Consider the following 17,778-nt stretch of genomic DNA (forward strand, 5'->3'; position numbering starts at 1 on the left):
CTTTCATAGACAGTCTTATCCAGAGCAGCTTATGAATGCAGGTACGAGGTAACAGGCCTGGGTCCCTGCATGTACTAACCATACATAAGTGGTGGAAGAACAAGGTGCAGTTCCAGTTCAAGGACAATGCTTTGATGCAAAGCTTCACAAGTGACCGCAGTGCTATATGACTAACACATCATGAGCGTACGTCTATGCGGTCAAACTCCTGATGAGAGACAAATACTGTATACGAATCAATAAAGCAAATATGCTGTAAATTACAGCACTTACAGATGAGCAGAAAGACTAGTACAGTGTGTGTTTAGTGGAGAACATGACCAGGTTTAAAAAGAAGAGTCTTTATGGTGTGTATTCAAATGCAGGTCATGACTGTTCAGCACAGTGATTTTTGCTTAGATTTAGTGAAACATGCAGGATCCAGCAGAGCTTAATCGCATCCAGCCACACTCCTGAGAGCATTCTGCATTTACACCCCTCTCCACTTCTCTTTACCGATTGTCCACCAAAATCATCATGTTCATAAAGCTGACAATGGATTTTTTTGGTAAATGATCAACCCAGTTTTTCATTTTAATTTTCAGATTCGCAGTTCCATTTTCAATATGTGCGCATATTGTCCCTGCCAAAATGAAAATGAAAATCCCATTTACTTTTTCTTTCACATTTGGAGTGTGATTGTCAGTGCGCATGTGTGCATTAGTGAAATTGAAATATCCTATTTGCGTTTTCATGTCTTCTGTGAGCCACACAATTTCCATCACACTGGAAAAGAAAAGATATACTTTTGTGTTTTCATTTCCCCTGTCAACACACAAATCACATGCAAAGTAATCAACATGTTTGAGTACACCAGAATAATCTGATATGAAACAGTGAGATGGTGACATCACTGGAGAGACCAATGCAGTCCGATGTAGGTGTAGTCAGATGTGGGTGTAGCCCGATGTCGGTGTGGTCATACGTAGGCATAGTCAGGTGTAAATGGTAAGGTATCGTCAGTTGTAGGTGTAGTTAAATTTTTGCTTTAAAAGGTAATGAATAAATAAAGATGTTATGGTGATCTTGTGTTTGAGGTATGTTTGTGGGATGCTCTGGTCAGGTTGTTTTGTGAAACATGAAATGGTGTCTGAGTCTTGAAAATGTAGCCAGGGCACCTTGTAAAAAGCTTTCTCTCTTCACACAGAGTACAGTAACAGGTCACACTTCTGATATAATAGACCACATCAGCTACATGGCTAAGGTTCTGCCTCTTTTTTACAGCTGCCTGTGACCATTTTTATTCTGTCTCTCATTACTAACAGAAGAGAGTTTGTCACACAGTGCAGATAAATTTGACAGAAAGAGAAACACGTAGGGGAGTAATAAAAGACCAGGACAGAGAGAGAGAGAGAGACAGACAGAGAGAGAGCGCATTTATATGTGCATCAGTGGAAATGTCCAGCTGTGTAATGTGTGTAACAAAGAGCTGAGGCAGAGACTTCTTGTTGTAGCTTCATATGATTCATATGATTAAAGATTCATGATTCAAGATTCAAGATTCTTTTATTGTTACATCTCGTTATACAAGTATAAGAGAGTAAAATTCTTGGGTTTCGGCTCCTTGACATTGCAACGACAATAGTAATAAATAACAATAGAATAGCAAAAAAATAGTAATGAAAATAATATTTATATAATAGTAATATAAATAATGTTCTGTGTGTTAAGTGCTGTGTGCATGTAGGTCCTGCCTTAGTGACTGTGCATATGGGTATGTGTGTTGATGTATGCCCAGCTACGGCTGTGTGTGTTTGTGTTTGTGTGTGTCACAGTCTGGTTAGTGTGTCCATTGTTCATAAGTCTGGTTGCCTGGTGGAAAAAAAACTGTCCCAGAGCATGCCGGTTTGGGCCTTGAGGCTGCAGTACCGCTTGCCAGATGGCAGCAGCTGAAACAGTCCGTGGTTGGGGTGGCTGGGGTCTCTGATAATCCTACGGGCCTTGTTCACACACCATCGGTTGTATATATCCTGGATGGAGGGAAGCTTTCATCCACGGATGTTCTGGGCTGTCTGCATGACCCACTCCAGAGCTTTGCGGTTGAGGGCCATGCAGTTCCCACACCAAGCAGTAATGGCTCCCGTCAGGATGCTTTTAGTTGTGCCTCTGTGGAAGGCCTGAAGGATCTTGGGCCCGAAGTCGAACTTTTTCAGCCACCTGAGGTGAAAGAGGCGTTGCTATGCCTTTTTCATCACATGGCCCGCATGGCCCCAGGTGAGGTGAACGCGGAGGAACCTGAAGTTGAAGTGGAAGGTGAGTCTCTCCACAGCAGACCCATTGATGGTGATGGGGTCTAGCCTCTCTCCTCTCCTCTTGTCCACGATCAGTTCCTTAGTCTTATCGACGTTAAGAGAGAGGTTGTTCTCCTGGCACCACTGCGTGAGGTTGATGACCTCTCTCCTGTAGGCCATTTTGGCATTATCGGTAATCAGGCCTATGACTGTCGTGTGAGGTTAATATGTGCTCATGGGAAGCTCTGATATTTCCATGGCTAACCCTGAATGCCAGAACATGTCGTCTTGTGTCACATATATTCACACATCAACATATGGAGCTTCTGACAGAACTTGCAGAAAGAAAAAAATATAGCCTTAAAAGTGTCTGCACCATGGATTCTGGATGCAAAATCAGTAGGTCAGATAAAACAGAATGAATCTTAGAATTAACAATAATGCCAGTTCTTCTTCTGTTATACATATAAATAAATAGAAGCTTACCTCAGAGGAATCTGGTCCTCCTAGTCTGTGATATTATCCTTACTTACTGTCTGAAGTTCATTGCTCTGATGCAACTGAAATTAATTATATTTACCTCAGTTTGTCTCCCTCTGGTGGACACTTTCAAAATGTTGTTTGGTACATGTCATGTGACCTTTAAACAGGAAGTTACAAATCATTTCATTTTAAGTTCAGTTCATACTTGTGTGTTCTCTGGGATATTCTGAGCCTTAGCAGTATGACATTAATGCAGTTTTAACTGTGATTGTGGATGTAGCAAAAGATGATGCACAGCTATAACTTCTGCCTGTGTTATAGCTGCCCTGGAACTCTGGTGAAAAGAGATGGTACTTGACTCCATGTACCAGAGGAGACAGGTGGAGGACTCCGCTTTCCCTGGCCAGTGTAGGGGTTTCCAAGTGGCAAGGAACAGTAATACAAGGGAACTGGCCGTGACTTAATTGGGAGAAAAGGAGATCAGAAAGCAAAACACGTAAATGAAAAAAATAATTCATCATCAGGATATGGTCCCAGTGATAATGAAGCATTTGCTGCCCTTTTCAGAGGGCATCCAGATCTGAAAAGGATCCGGATATGCAACCTCTGATGTGGCATATCCCATAAGGCATGGAGTACAGACTGCACTCAGTTTCAGCCAATCCTATTGGTCTGCTGAGCTCTCTGTCAGTGCATTCCACATCCCCACTTTACTCCAGAATTAAGTCCACGGTACAGACTGACTAAGAAATTAATCTCTAACTTTGCAAATTGAGCTTGCAGAGCAGGACTGAGCTCTTTGAAAATGTCCTGTTACTGAAAAAGGTGCTTTCTCTTCAAACAAATCTCATGAGAGCCATTAACATCTGAATTCAGATTACGAAGAACAACTAAGTGAACACACCATATGGTTAGCCTTTATTATTCATCTTCTTCTCAGCCCATATAAGCACATTCTACAGTTAGCCATTCAAAAACTACTCCCTGTTTTCTCTAACCGTCTGCCTGGTTTGATTGTTAAGGGTCTAAAGCAGTTTATCCCATCTTTTAGGAGGCGGTTCAGGCAGGAGGTATAGACGGAAAGTCAAATATCTTGGGTTCTGCTGACTTACACAGGTTCATTTCCGACTGACTGTCTCAGTTAGATTTTATAAGGGGAGACTGATCATGATAACCACAGTGTGATCTAAAGTCATTGTCATTGTGACTGGACTACACTGGCCAGTCATGAATGACCTGGTGCAGAAAGAGGTGAAGTTTGCTGAAAGGGGGAACAGCCCTGTACTCTCAGCTGTGATTGACTATAGGGTCTGGGATACACCATGATTCTTTGAGGTTTGTTACTTCTGGGTAAAGTTTAATTACATATTACAGTCTTTCTATTTTTCTCCCAGACTCTATGAGAGCTTGCAGAGTAACAAAACAATGCAGCTTTCAGTTGCTTATTCTAGTAGACATGTTCATTTGTGATATTTCTTTGACTGAGTAACTGTCATTTCATTATGTGAAACAATGACAGCACATTTGTTGACATGCCTGAACAGCTAAGCTTATAGGAGGCTGAATGAAGATTACTAGTCCAGAGTCTGTACCTGAGATTTAAGGCCCTGAAGTGTCTGTCCTGTCATATATGAATGGCTGCAGGTGGTCCTAAGGGTTTTAATCTTATTGGGGATGCAGTTCAATTCAATTTTATTTCTTCAGTGCTTTTCACAATGGACATTGTCACAGAGCAGCTTTACAGGATGTCAAACCTGATATCCCCAGTGAGGAAGCCCAAGGCGACAATGGCACGGAAAAACAAATTCTCTAAGAGTGAGACAGGAGGAATCCTTGGGCTGAACTAGGACTCAGGAGGCGGTGCCCATCCTCCTCTGGCTGGCCTGGAGTGGTTAGACTAAATGATAGAATATTACATAAAAGTGATACAAAGCAAAAAAGTCTGTGAAAGTTAGACTAATCAAATACAAAAAAATGTTACTAATCTAATTGAGAGGGATAGATTAATAGATGGATTATTGCATAAACAGCAATGTAAAACAGAAAGGCCTATGAAAGTTGGAATCCTTAAATACTAAAAGTGTTAACAAAGTTGTTCATAAAAAGAGTCAAAGGTGGCAGATAGACATGAAAGGTGGCATACAAGTATCAGGTATCATGGCTGACAGAAGTCTCAGCTGTCCACAGCTAAGCAAGCGGAGTGGGATGAACTGGATCATGGCTGGCAGGGATCACGAGTGTACTCAGCAGGACCTGAAGAGAAGGATGAACTCGGTCAGGTGGGCCGGGTTTCAGGGAGGATCAACCACACAGAGGTGGACGGAGAAGTTAAAAAAAAGGAGAGAAAAAGGAGAGCACTAATTATTGTGTGAAGAAAGGACTGTGTAAGGTTTGCAGGCATAACTGAGTGAGATATGGGACTCCAGCAGGCCTAGCGAGGGCAGCATAACTAAAACGGGGAGTCAGAGGGTGACACAGACATGAAGGCTCTCTGAGACACCAGTACCCCACCAACACTCAGTCAGCAAGCAAGGGAGATCTCGTGTGATGGAAGGGTCACAGCACTGACAGTCCAGTTTACTAATAAACTCAGATAAACTCAGTATCACTGGACCTTCTCCAGCTCCATTCCTTGGCAATATGGTTGAGTGAAGAGGAATATTTGAATTATGCATTTATTCTAACTGTAGGCCTGACTAAACAAGTATGTCTTTGACCTTGATTTTAAAATTGAGATTTTGTTTGAGCTTGTCTGTATCTTGATGGTAGTGCAGTTTTTTAAGTTTGGCAATGTTGCTTAACTGGAAAAATGCTGTTCAGGATATGTTTCTAACATGGGAATCAAATGAAAGATTGGCATCAGCACTACAGAGAAACCAGCGAATAACCGTACCTCTGTCTTAGCAGAATTTAACAGAAGTTAATTACAAGTCATCCAGTTTCTGATGTCCTTTAGGCTATTTTCTACCTGGGAGAACTGAGAGACCTCATATAGCCTGACTGATATATAAGGCTGTGTGTGATCACCATAATAATCAAACTTAAGAGCATGTTTGCATGTCAGTTGGACAGGATCTAAACCACGAGGCTTCTCAGCTGGTTTAGCAGCATATCATGAATTATTGTATCAAAAGTCACACTTAAATCTAAGAACACAAGCAAAGACACACCACCATGATCTGGTGAGAAATATGCTGTTCAAGACCTTATGAAGAACAGTTTCTGTGCTGTGGTGTGATCTAAAGCCTGTTTAAATAAATTAATAAATAAATAGTATTTCACTACAAGAATGAATGTAACTGAATGGCCACAGCCTTCCTTGAGGAAGAAACAAAAGGAAGATTTGAAATAGGGCTGTAGCTGGACAGGTCATTTGGATCAAGATCTTTGTTGGTAAGTGATTTAATAACATACATTTTAAGCATTCTGGATACATGTCCAAGACTTAGGGATGAATGTTTTGCTAACTGATGGAAACAGTTTTTAAAACAGTTTTGTAGGGATAGGATCAAGGATATACATTGAGGAATTAGAGGATGTGATCAGTGCACTAAATTCTACAAGTCCAAGTGGAGTGGAACACAAAAATATTCTCCAGGACTCAGCTAGCAGAGAGGAGTCATGATTCTTCTGTTTTTAAGTGTGTGCACTGCCCTTAGAAAAGCACATGAAGAATTTCATGTTCAAAGCTTCCTTTTCTTCTTTGAAAAAAAGGTCATTTCAGATTCAGAAGTTTATTTTCCTCCTAGAAAACACACAAAAAACCCCCCATGACAATCATGGCCTTCTAATGATGAAAAATGTCAGCATGGGTGTTTCTAAGAAGAAAATAAACTTGAATGGAATGAGAGGATTCTCTCTTCTGGAGTGCTGCCTCTGAACCCAGATCTTTTGTTGAACTTCAGGTTATTTTGGTTGAAGCATGTGTAATCTGTGTTAATTTTACTTCTTATATCGTCATTGTGCAGCGTTTCGTCAAGTCGACGTCATCGCTGACTAAATTAAAAATCCCTTTTTCAAGGAATATTTTCATCATTAATTTCGTTGAGGAGATTAACACTGTGTGTAATAAGTGTTTGTCTGCTTGATAATCTCACCACTCATTCCTCATATTGTCGTGTATGGTCATTTTTATGAAAATTTGGAACAAGTGAGTTATGCCTTGTGTGGTTGGTATGCTGGTCAAAGACGTTTTGAATAATGTTTATGTGTGTTCCAAGGCACGTTGTTGTTCTTTAGCATCAGATCAACGCTCCCAGATGCCACATTCTCCTCAAAACCATTAGTTTTACAGTTTAAGTGCTTTCTGTTCAACTGTTCAGGCTGTAACTGCTCTAACCTGTGCAGTCAGGGACGTTGCTGACAATAAATCAGTCTGTTACACATGCAAGTAGTGCATGACTTGTCAGGCATGTGTCCACCTATCCAGTAGCTGGGTGCTTCTCGTCTCACTTATGTGAGAATAAATAAAAAAAACACAAATAAGCCTTATTTTTCTGTCTTTCTTTCTTTCTTTCTTTCTTTTTTCCTTTTTTGTCTTTGTACTGGTTCCTGTTTGTTGTGAAGAAAAGACTGCATATCTTAAGGTGGTTTGATTTTTTATACTGATGTGTGAAAACAGCAAAACCCAAAGTGTCTAAACATACATTTTCAGAACTCCTTAGTAAACCCATATCTAAGGGTGGTTTCACACTAGAGCTTTTGGTGCGGACTTGGGTCCGCTTGAGATGTTGGTACGGTTCGTTTTGTTGGTGTGAACGCTGTTTTCCGAACTCGGGTACGGTCCCTTGGTCCTTCAGAAAACGGGGGTCTGGGGTACGGTTCACCTGAACTCGAGTGCGGTTCGCATTGGTGTGTAAGCTATCCGTTCCAAAACCAGGAAGTAAACGCTATTGATGACGTGTAATTCATTTTATTAATTAACAGGAAATTTTCAAAAACGCCAAGAATCTCAAAAGTAGTGACTAGAGACGTGGCAATTCACGCTTGTCGCATTTAAAAACTAATCGGGAAATAACTGCAAGTAGCCACACTATTCGCTCACCTTGAGGGTATGCGTGTATGCTCTGCAAGCAAAGCTGCGAATTCATTTGGCATTGCCTCCTGTCTCTGCAAAAACCTCCTTATCCGTGCAGCTCGCATCACTCTGAGGAAGCGGGACGCATTTATGGCATAGTGAAAATACCGAACACGGTTATTTTGGTGCTGACACCACATTAACAAAAAGATGAAGTAAATAAATATAATTTGGCTTTCCGTTTTGCCTCCCTTTTGCGTCGTTGCTTAGCGACATTGGTAAGTAAAAGCTGCACGTTCCTTATGTGCTGATGATGTAAACAGACCAGGGTTCGCAACCAAAAAATGTAATGTAAAAGCAGACCAGTGGGGGTAGGGGGAGGAGGGGAAAATCACACTCAGGTACGGACCAAGTGTGAAAGCAGCCTAACACTCATTCTTCAGAAATAGTGCAACATGCAAAAACAAACACATGCAGAAGTCAGTGAAAACATCTTATCTTTACAACAATACCTCTGCGTAAACCTATAATTCAGAGATTCTTTTAATGCCAGTACCACAGAGGTCAGATTTACCTGAAAACTGCTTTGGCTGAGGTTAGCAGACTTTGAGCTCTGTGTACCACTGGGAGCCCCTTTCTTCCTCAATGGCACAACACACTCCATCCTCCGCAAATAGACCATTTTACAATAAAAATATTCAGTCTCAGTGTCCTCTCATCGTCCCTTTCTTGGCTGAACTCTCATTCCCCCAATAAATACTGTCAGATTTAAGCGGTTTATCTATATATTTTTTAAATTCCACTTAAGCTCATATTAGTGGACTGTGTGGTGAGAAATTAATTTTGCCTGACACCCTTTTTGGTTTATGGTCATATAGTTCCATTCAGATTAATATGATGTTTCCAGAGTATATCTCATATGCAGCCAATAGAGCATATTTCCAGTTTGACTGATGGAAGGAACACAGTTTGACTGGGCCTCTCTGCCACGCAGTCATAATGAGCAATTTAAATGCATTGATATCTATATCAAACACACTCACTTCATTTATGGGAACTGTAATAGAGCTAGCCTGGATATGAGCCGACTGTCTCTCGGCCCGTGGAGCGTATCTCAGATTGATGTTGTGATAGAGTTCATTATGGTTGTGTACAGCATGGAGTGTGGAGATATCTTTTAGCGTTTTATTTCCATATGAGGACTATCTTACGTGTTTATTATTACTATTGTTATGAAAGAGCTCACACACCAACACATCTATGGGGCGTTTTCTGTTCTTATCTGTTCTCATTAAAACCACAGGCTTTTCAGTTATTTAAAGGTTATAGTATATCTACAGTGAGGATGAAGAGCTGACTTTTCAATGATCTCGTAAATCAGTTCTCATTGCTTTCTGTTTGGCTTTATGTAAAATGTGTGAATGCAGACAGGGCTACAGGCTGCTCCTTGTATGCTGAAGAGACCAGAGTGTTCTTTCTTCCTCAGGTGGTGAGCTTTGCCAGTCTGAAGTACGACCGCTCGTATAACTGGATGGTCCTGTGTGTGCTCTGGTGTTCCATCGCACAGTCCATCCTCCTTCCCATGTTCCTGTGGGCGTGTGACCGTTACCGTGCTGACGTCAAGATGGTGTGGGAAAAGTGTGTGGCTATCATGTCCAATGACGATGTAGATGAAGGTAAGTGTCTAAAAGACCACCTGCATGGTGCTGCTCTCAGGGAGGACAAGGGAGAGATGTAGAGTGTGAGAGAGAGAGACATAGAGAGAGACATAGAGAGAGAGGGAGAGGTACAAGATAAAGAGAGGGTAAAAGAAGATGAGGTGTAGTTTGTTAAATTTTGTTTTCTTTCTTAGAGCTGGGCCCATGCTGTTGACTGTAGAGAAAATTCATTTAATGAACTGGGGTTGATTTTGTTTGAAATCAGTCTTAATCTCTGTTGGCAGCAATGATTTCAGTGATTTGATCATATGAGGGAGGAGAGTGTCTGTATTTTGTGCAGTAATAGCAACAATGCCTCTGTGTTTCCGGTTACTCACTATTGCAATATTAATAGTGTGATTAATTGAACATCATCTGATGTAGACTGACATGGAAGGAAATGCAGTGTCTATTCTGCATTTGGAAGTAGCCCAACTGTAATATGGCTCATCAGTACAATTTTTTACAAACTTTACCAAGAGGTGTTTTTAGGTTTGATCATGTAGTAGTTCACTACCATTACTATGATGAAATGAACAGAAACAAACATTCTCACAAGTTGAACCTTAAATGTTTTGAAGTCCGGTTTTGGGGACTCAGATTTAAAGAATAAAAGTGATTATCATGTTTCATTATGGTCCTAAAGCCTTCATGCCATCAGCACTAGTCAGCTGAAACATGTAGATTTATGTTTTAGTAAAGCATTACTATAAAAATATAATCTGAGGTGATCAATTAGCGCTCGTCATTTTTGACTCTGTGCGATATATAACTTCATGACAACACACGTGTTGTCACATATAGGTGATATTTGACTAGAAATCTATAAGATCTATTAGTTATAAGATCTATTTAAATAACCCATCTGTTTAGGTATAATGTGGTAACATATTCCTGCATTCATCAACATGGAAAACAGGGTTAACTGCTGCTAATAGTTGTGTGGACAGACACTTCACTAATAAAAGTGGCCCACACAGATGGCAGCGGTAAACTGCTTCACATAGCTGTTTTTGTGTTAACCCCAATGCACATTGCAGCTAAGGCACTGAGACAACAAGTGCTGAGCACAGGGTTTATGAGACAACACAGACATCTGTCAGTTTTCAAGGGACCACTTGGGAACAGTTGCTGTCACTGAGCAAAACACTCCTGCACCACTATTTCACAGGCAGCTATAATGAGAAGACATCAACTCTTTATCGCAAATCTGTTAAATAACTGAACTGATTCACTTTTCTCTACATAATATTTTGTTTTAAATGGGTGACAATAAGTAAACAAATCTCTTTTTGTCTTCATGAATTTGTCCTAAATGGTTGCAGGATAGGTGGTTTAAATAATTTAGGTAATTTAAATAGTTTAGGTTTTTTTCAAATCCCATGTTATGCTTGACTAAATATGCATGTCTGTTTGTAGACAACCTAAGGAATGACAGTAACTCGTCAAACATTTAATGTTTGTGACCAGTCTGGTTAAAATGCCTTTACCAGGTAACATCACTGCTTTCCATTTAGGGCTTGAAATTTTAAGGTTACAAAATGTTTTGGTTGTACTTCAACCCTTGTGTTATGTCACTGTCTCAGACAGCACTGCTAAGTAAAGTTTCTTTTTAAGACCTTTCAAACCACCCATCTCCAGTCATGGTTTAAAATATGCACACACTGCCTGACAATATCATCTCAGCACATCATGAGACCAGTTACTAAGAACACCTTTCTTATCTTTAAAAGTAGGTTTTTAGAAGTGAATATTTTACTTTTTTTTAACTTATGTTGTGTAATGTATACAACCGAGCTCGCGGTTTACAAGAATTGGCACCAGTGCCTAGCCTACACATAGCCCAGGGCCGCAGAGACTTACACAGTATAACACAGTGTAACATTCAGTCATGGAACACTGTGTGGCCAGACCAAAGCAGATCAGCGCCATCCACTAATGCACCTGAACAAAGTTGTGAAGGAACACATAACATTTGTATAAACTAGTGTCTGGCCACCATGAGATCAATGTATGACAGGGCAGAGACAGACAGGTCGACATACAAAGAGGCAGACCCTTCACAAACAATTCCTGCAGGATGCTCAGCGTAAGACTAATTCCAGCGTGCAGAGGATCCCCCACTCATATGTTTCTCACCTCTATGTGTTAAAGGACTTAGGGGAAGGAGCTCTAGCACTCCGAAAAGTCTTCGCAATCGACATCAGCCCGTCTCCCAGGAGACACTGCAGTTCAGCAACTAAACAGTCAACTTCCCCCAGACAGCATGGAGTCTGGTGCAGGCCAAGAAATCTTCAGCTTGGACATTTGCATAATCTTATAAAAACTCCCCTTAACCAACACTGATCTATAGACAGTCTCCCCTCTGTCTGTCGTCACCTCTCCCACTCTGAATGTACTCTCCAGATCCTTACTTGTCATGCAATGTGACACGAGGCAGATATTTTGGAGTGATCTTCATCCTGGCACAGAGAGCCCTGAGAGCGAGTGATAAGGATGGGGAGTGGGGTGCCCGTGACTGACGGGAATCTCCAGAGCCAGGCCTGTCATGTACTGTGGAGAAGTGCATGGGCAAAAAAGGATCTGTAATGGCCAGGTCAGCATGATGCAACCACAGACAACTCACACAGTCTTAAATTCTGTGTCTGGGAGACATGAGGTTGCCACATGAGTGACACCGTTTGATGGCCAACTTGTAAAGTATTGATGATAAGGGAGTCCAAAACGAGAAACAGCTATTAAACACCAATGGGTAGCATAGATTGTCTAAAAAGAATTAGAGATGAGAGAAGTCTACAGCTAACTGAGCAGAAAGACGTAGTGGAAGTAGAGATGGTAATAGTGAATGATGTCAATTGGGATGCAGATTATAGAGGAATTACATTGTCAGTCAGTGCTGACATGTTTCTGACTTCAGGTTAGGCTGGATACACCATGGTCCAGGGGACCAATCAGTGCCTGCCTTGGCTAAGACAGGACCTGGGTGGTTTGAGATGTTTTAAAAACTGTTTTCAGTACTGTTAACTGAGACAGCAAAATAGCAGAAGTATTAGGGGTCGACCAATTATCGTCCCAAAGTATCTTTATCATGTACTTGGATACAATAGTCATCATTTTTCCAATGATCTTAATCCTCATTTTGATTGATGTGCTCACCTATAAGAAAGTCCCTTTTTATACAATGTGTGCACTCCTCTGAAAGATGCACCACTTCCTGACAGCATCACTGGATTTGGTGAATCATGGACAATGACAAGTAAATAGTCAATCAACACTCTTCTCTAAGACTATGTGATAGATGCAGGAAACAGAAGCTCTGAGCAGCACTTTCCTTCTTCACCAAGCGGAAATGTAAGAAGATCATTCTAAAGTACCAGAACTCACCAGTACTTGGCAAAAAGAGCACACTGAAGTTACAAAACTCATGCGGTGACATATTTGGACTCGGTCTCTCATAAGCCCAACTCACACTCATGAGACCATACCCTGCTCTCACCACTGTTTCTGGCTCAAATTTTACACCGTGGGCATTCAGACCTCACTCTGTTCATCAAATCAAAATAACTCCAATGTCTATCTACATACTCTTGTCTGATGTGCTGCCATGCTGCCATCGAAGTGGAATTTTGTTCAACATTTGAATGCGCAGAGAAATGTACCAACTTTTCTCCTCTCTGTCTCTGCCCTGGCCAATAGAAAACTAGTGGTGGTTACGGCTAGCAGCAAAAGAAAAAAACCCCAAAACATGTATGTGTGAGTCTCATGTCAAACACATGTACACATCTAGAGATGACAGCTGTCAGTACATTTTATACCTTTAGAACAATGGCCTACAAATTTATTTCACAAAACACTAACACACAAAAATGATCTGTACTGATATTGGTATCAGCCCTGAAAAAAATTATTGGTCTGCCCCTAATAAGTATAGCATTGATTAGAACTCAAGATCAGATTAAATGAACTAGTCTTTAATTCTGTGTCAAATATAACTCTTGCAGTGTATGACCTTTGAGTATGACCTGAACATACCAGCTGCAAAGGAAAATTTTAGCTTTTAGATCTATAACTTTGCAGATAACCTTCTGTAAATGTATGACTGGGTATATTAAAGGCCACTAACAGTGAAGTTTGACCTCAAAGATCCCTAACCTCTGGTATATTTCAAATCTTGTTCAGAAAGTTCATGACCAAGGAATTTCAGAGGAATTAAAGCCCATATGAGCCCTTGCAAGTGGAGGTGTGACCCTGTACCTCATAGACAGTGTAACAGTATGTACGGGCAGAACACACTCTACTTATACTGTCTGCCCACCACTTTATTCAAGGCCTTGTTTCCATCTCCAAGGAAACATGTTGTAGCTGAAGCCTTGGATGCACAGTCAACCCTACCCCTGTCATATCTTTTTCTCTAAAATGATTTGCTGAGCAGTTTCTTTAAATGATTGGATACATACATAGATACATAAACACACACATACACTCATACAAACATACATAAACACACTGTTAGGAAGTCAAGAAGTCAAAATGGTGTGCTCCAATACAAACCCTCCTCATAGACATAGGTTTATTTTTATTAAGATGTATTAAGGTCTGCGGTGGACTGACTACCTATCCAGGGTATTTCTCTGCCTTTTGCCCAATGAATGCTGGGATAGGCTCCAGCACCCTCCACAACCCTAATTAGGATAAGCTGCTTAGAAAATAAATGAATGTTTTAAGGTTCACTTTGACATGAAAGGTCCACTGGCTGAATGGTACCTTTTAGTATTATTTAATGTTGCAGGGAGATGTAAGTATTTTTACATCTGATGTTTACACAGATTACATTGGTTGGGTTTTTTCTTCATAAAGACATGTGATAGTTATGTTTTTTTTTGTGTAGACAAATCAGAAAATGATAGTAATGTAATTAAATTTGAACCATTTGCACTCATAATATTCCAAGAGAATTGCATACACACATTGATTATCACTAGTGGCACTGGTTGCTCCTCTCACACCCAGCGGCAGGTACATTTCAAAGAGAAATCACACAGGACACTATACCGGCCTGGTGTTGAGGCAGGGGAAACTGCCCACTGTGCCCTGCTGTAAACCACCCATGCTCACAACAACAAGTTTTACAAAGTCAAGCAGATGTTATTTTAAATATAGGCCTACAGCTCCTAAAAAAATTGGTTGTGAGGAATCCAGTTAGGTCCCAAACAAAGTCCTATGCCGTGTTTACATGTTTATCTGATGGAAGTGTGTGACTAACTTGCAGTTTTATGAAGATTTATCATTTCTCTGCTTTGTGCTGTCCTCCCTCTGATACACTGATGGTTGATTGTCTCACAGGAAAAAACAGTACTGAATTATGGTTGCTGATTTTGCTGTTGCTTATTTTGTTGTTGTGATGTTAATGTTACCAGTGCTCTGCTTCTTTTCAGAGGGTTTGCCTTGTATAACCCAGCTGAGTTGTATGTATAAGGGGTGTTTTCCTGTTGTCAGTGCTACTGATCTGCATGCTATGCTGCCTGTGCTAACAGCTCTCTTCATTCCTCATCCTGCAACTTCCCACCTTTGCCTCAAGATCAGCATTTTACACTGTCACTCCGCTGTTCCTAAAAATACACCTACAGTACTCCACTACTGAAGTAGAATACTTAGTATAGTATACCTATATGAAATCATGTTTAAAATAATCCTTAAAAATACTCTCATTTAGATGTCATCAAGAGACAGTTTTATGTGCAGGTGTGTACTGGAGTAATTCCTATGTGGTAAACAGCAACAACAACAACAAATTATATGGTAAACAATAACAATCATGATTCTCAGACAGATTGTTCCTTACAAATGCATTTTTCCTCTCAAAATGGCTCCTTTTAAAAAAAAAAATCCTTTGTCTAAAACTGACCCTGACTCTAAATTTTTAATGCGGACCACAAAAAAAGGAGAACTAATTGTCTTTTTTTCTATCTATTCGTCTGTCTGTCTATTGTCTGTCTGTGTATTTGAGCACACTGATTTTTAATCCTGATGTGTATGCTTTCTGCGTTTGCAGAAAACAGCCAGGATGGGGGCATTCATCCGGACATAATATATGACACCCCATATGACTATAGCTGCGCTGGCGATATCATGACGCTAGACCGTATTGCCCAGTACCAATTCTCAACCTTAGAAAGGGGGATGACCCAGGGTTATCCATTGAGGGAGCTTCAGGAAGATAAAATGCACTATTTGCAGGTATATTTTCATTGATTTTTTGTTTTACATTTTGTTTTTGTCATAAATTATCTATCTTCAGTGGTATTTAACATACAGATTAAACTGTGCATGCTACAAATGGCCCTAATCTACAACATCTCAGACATTGTATTATTGTCTTCTCCTCTCCAGGAATCAATTCACATTTGTATCTTTAGATTTGTCATGCACCTTGGCATGAAACAGGAATCTTATGACTCAAAAAGAATGTATTGGCAAACTTGGCCCCAGAGGGGTTTTGTTATCCTATATGCTATTCCCAAAGCAGAGGTAACCAGTTTGTGATGGATTTTTTTTTATGAAATAGCAAATAAAGAGACCAGAAATCCATTAAAATCACAAAAGGTCATTTCTATAGAGCTCATATGGATAGTTTGCGCTCATATAAAGTTTGGGACCTTTGAAGGAGGCATGGGGAATGCGCCGTGTGAAGCCGAGGACATCCAGGGTTTGCCCCATCTTATTTTAGCATTAGTAATCTTCACTCTGTCCTCTCACCCTGCCTAATGAATGACAGAAGCTCTTGGAAGCAACACATCCAAATCATCCAAATTTAAATTGGTGCAATTCAAAGTGGGACCTTACCAGAAATGAAAACTGGAAAATTTTCTCTCACGCTGTCAGAATCTATGGGTTGATAATTAAACTGGCCTGCATTATATGAGCTAGGGTATGAGAAAGCTCCAGTACCACATGAGCCATGTCTCAGTCGTCTCCCCACTCAGCAGCAGCAGACCTGTAAAATGCTCCTCTTACATCTGAAACACTGTGACATACAGTCTTCAAGTGCTCACGACCAGTGAACCTCTGCTAATCCACGCTCATTTACAATTATCGTTTACCCATCATTTATAAAGGTAAATTGGAAATGTGCATGAATGAATTATTTTTGAATGACATTACATTAAATTTTGCTCTTGAAGGCTAGATGTTGAGAGCACTTCTCTGGCCTAATCCCAAACTGACATTGGCTCCTCTCTCTCTTGAATCCTCTGAAAATCAGAGAATGACTGGATAACATACATAACATTAAACCAACAGAGGGCAAATGTGGAATTATGACTGTCTCACTAATACTTACATCCATTTATTTCAAAGAGCCTAGCTGAAGGAGGTAAGGATTGGTTTTGGATTGGGCCTCAGAGCAAACACCTGTAATGCTTCCCTGGCTGTGTCAGTCATCAGAGAAGCAGGGGTAGGGTAACCCCCCTCCCCCATGGGATGCACCCCAGCAGAATTGTGTTCAGCTGTAATATTACTCACCCACAGACAGCGCTCAGAGGGCACCTGAGGACCTTAGCTGAATCAGATGTGTCTGTATAAGGCTTGAACTGCTGCTCTCCAGAACAGGAGTGACCTGCCACCATCTTAAATTACCTCCTTTATCCGTCCATGATCTTATTGGCTATGTACAAGTGTCTGCACATCGAGATAATAGCATGTAAACACTCAGTGCTAATGTGTCAGATTGAATCTATTTTGACAGTAAACATTTCTGTATATTATATTTATGCATCACAATAAACAACTGAAGAGCATCACTCAAGCATAATGTCATAGAACCAGTGAAATATTACACATCTTAAATATTAAACATCTCAGTTTTACACTTCTCAAAGAGGCAAATATTCCCTATCCTCAGAAATAGGCTTCTACTCTCATATCTCAAAAAGAAAACATGTTTTTGGATATTTCTGCAAAGACGTGCAACATTAATGCAAAATTTCATGCCCAATTTATAGTGTAATGGAGAGAAATGATAGCCCTGCTGTAAACTTTGTTGAATTTTATGATATCTATATGTGAGGCTACCATGAATAACTAGCAACATGCTTTACACACAACTGGTGCCCAACTGGAACATTTACTACACTGACTTCAGCCTATAAATAAATATGTATGGATTAGGACTACTGTGTTATTTTATCAGTGCTTCAAAAGCTGCTATTAACTTTATCATAGCTCTGAGAGGTACCTGCTACAGACAGAGTGAACATGCAGACAGAAGTGCTCACAAAGTCTTGGACTGACAGAGAGACACAACCATTAATCA

General features: G+C 40.4%; 1 protein-coding gene across 1 annotated transcript in view; it reads left to right on the plus strand.

Annotated features, from left to right (window-relative positions):
* gpr153 (G protein-coupled receptor 153) overlaps positions 1-17,778 on the plus strand; it is a 31,002-nt gene that overhangs the window by 11,377 nt on the left and 1,847 nt on the right. The window contains exons 3-4 of the mRNA XM_030785025.1: positions 9,257-9,446; positions 15,520-15,704. Coding sequence (XP_030640885.1) covers positions 9,257-9,446; positions 15,520-15,704 — 375 coding nt within the window. The remainder of the gene's footprint in view (positions 1-9,256; positions 9,447-15,519; positions 15,705-17,778) is intronic.

The sequence above is a fragment of the Chanos chanos genome, chromosome 9, assembly GCF_902362185.1.
Source record: "Chanos chanos chromosome 9, fChaCha1.1, whole genome shotgun sequence".
NCBI lineage: Eukaryota > Metazoa > Chordata > Actinopteri > Gonorynchiformes > Chanidae > Chanos > Chanos chanos.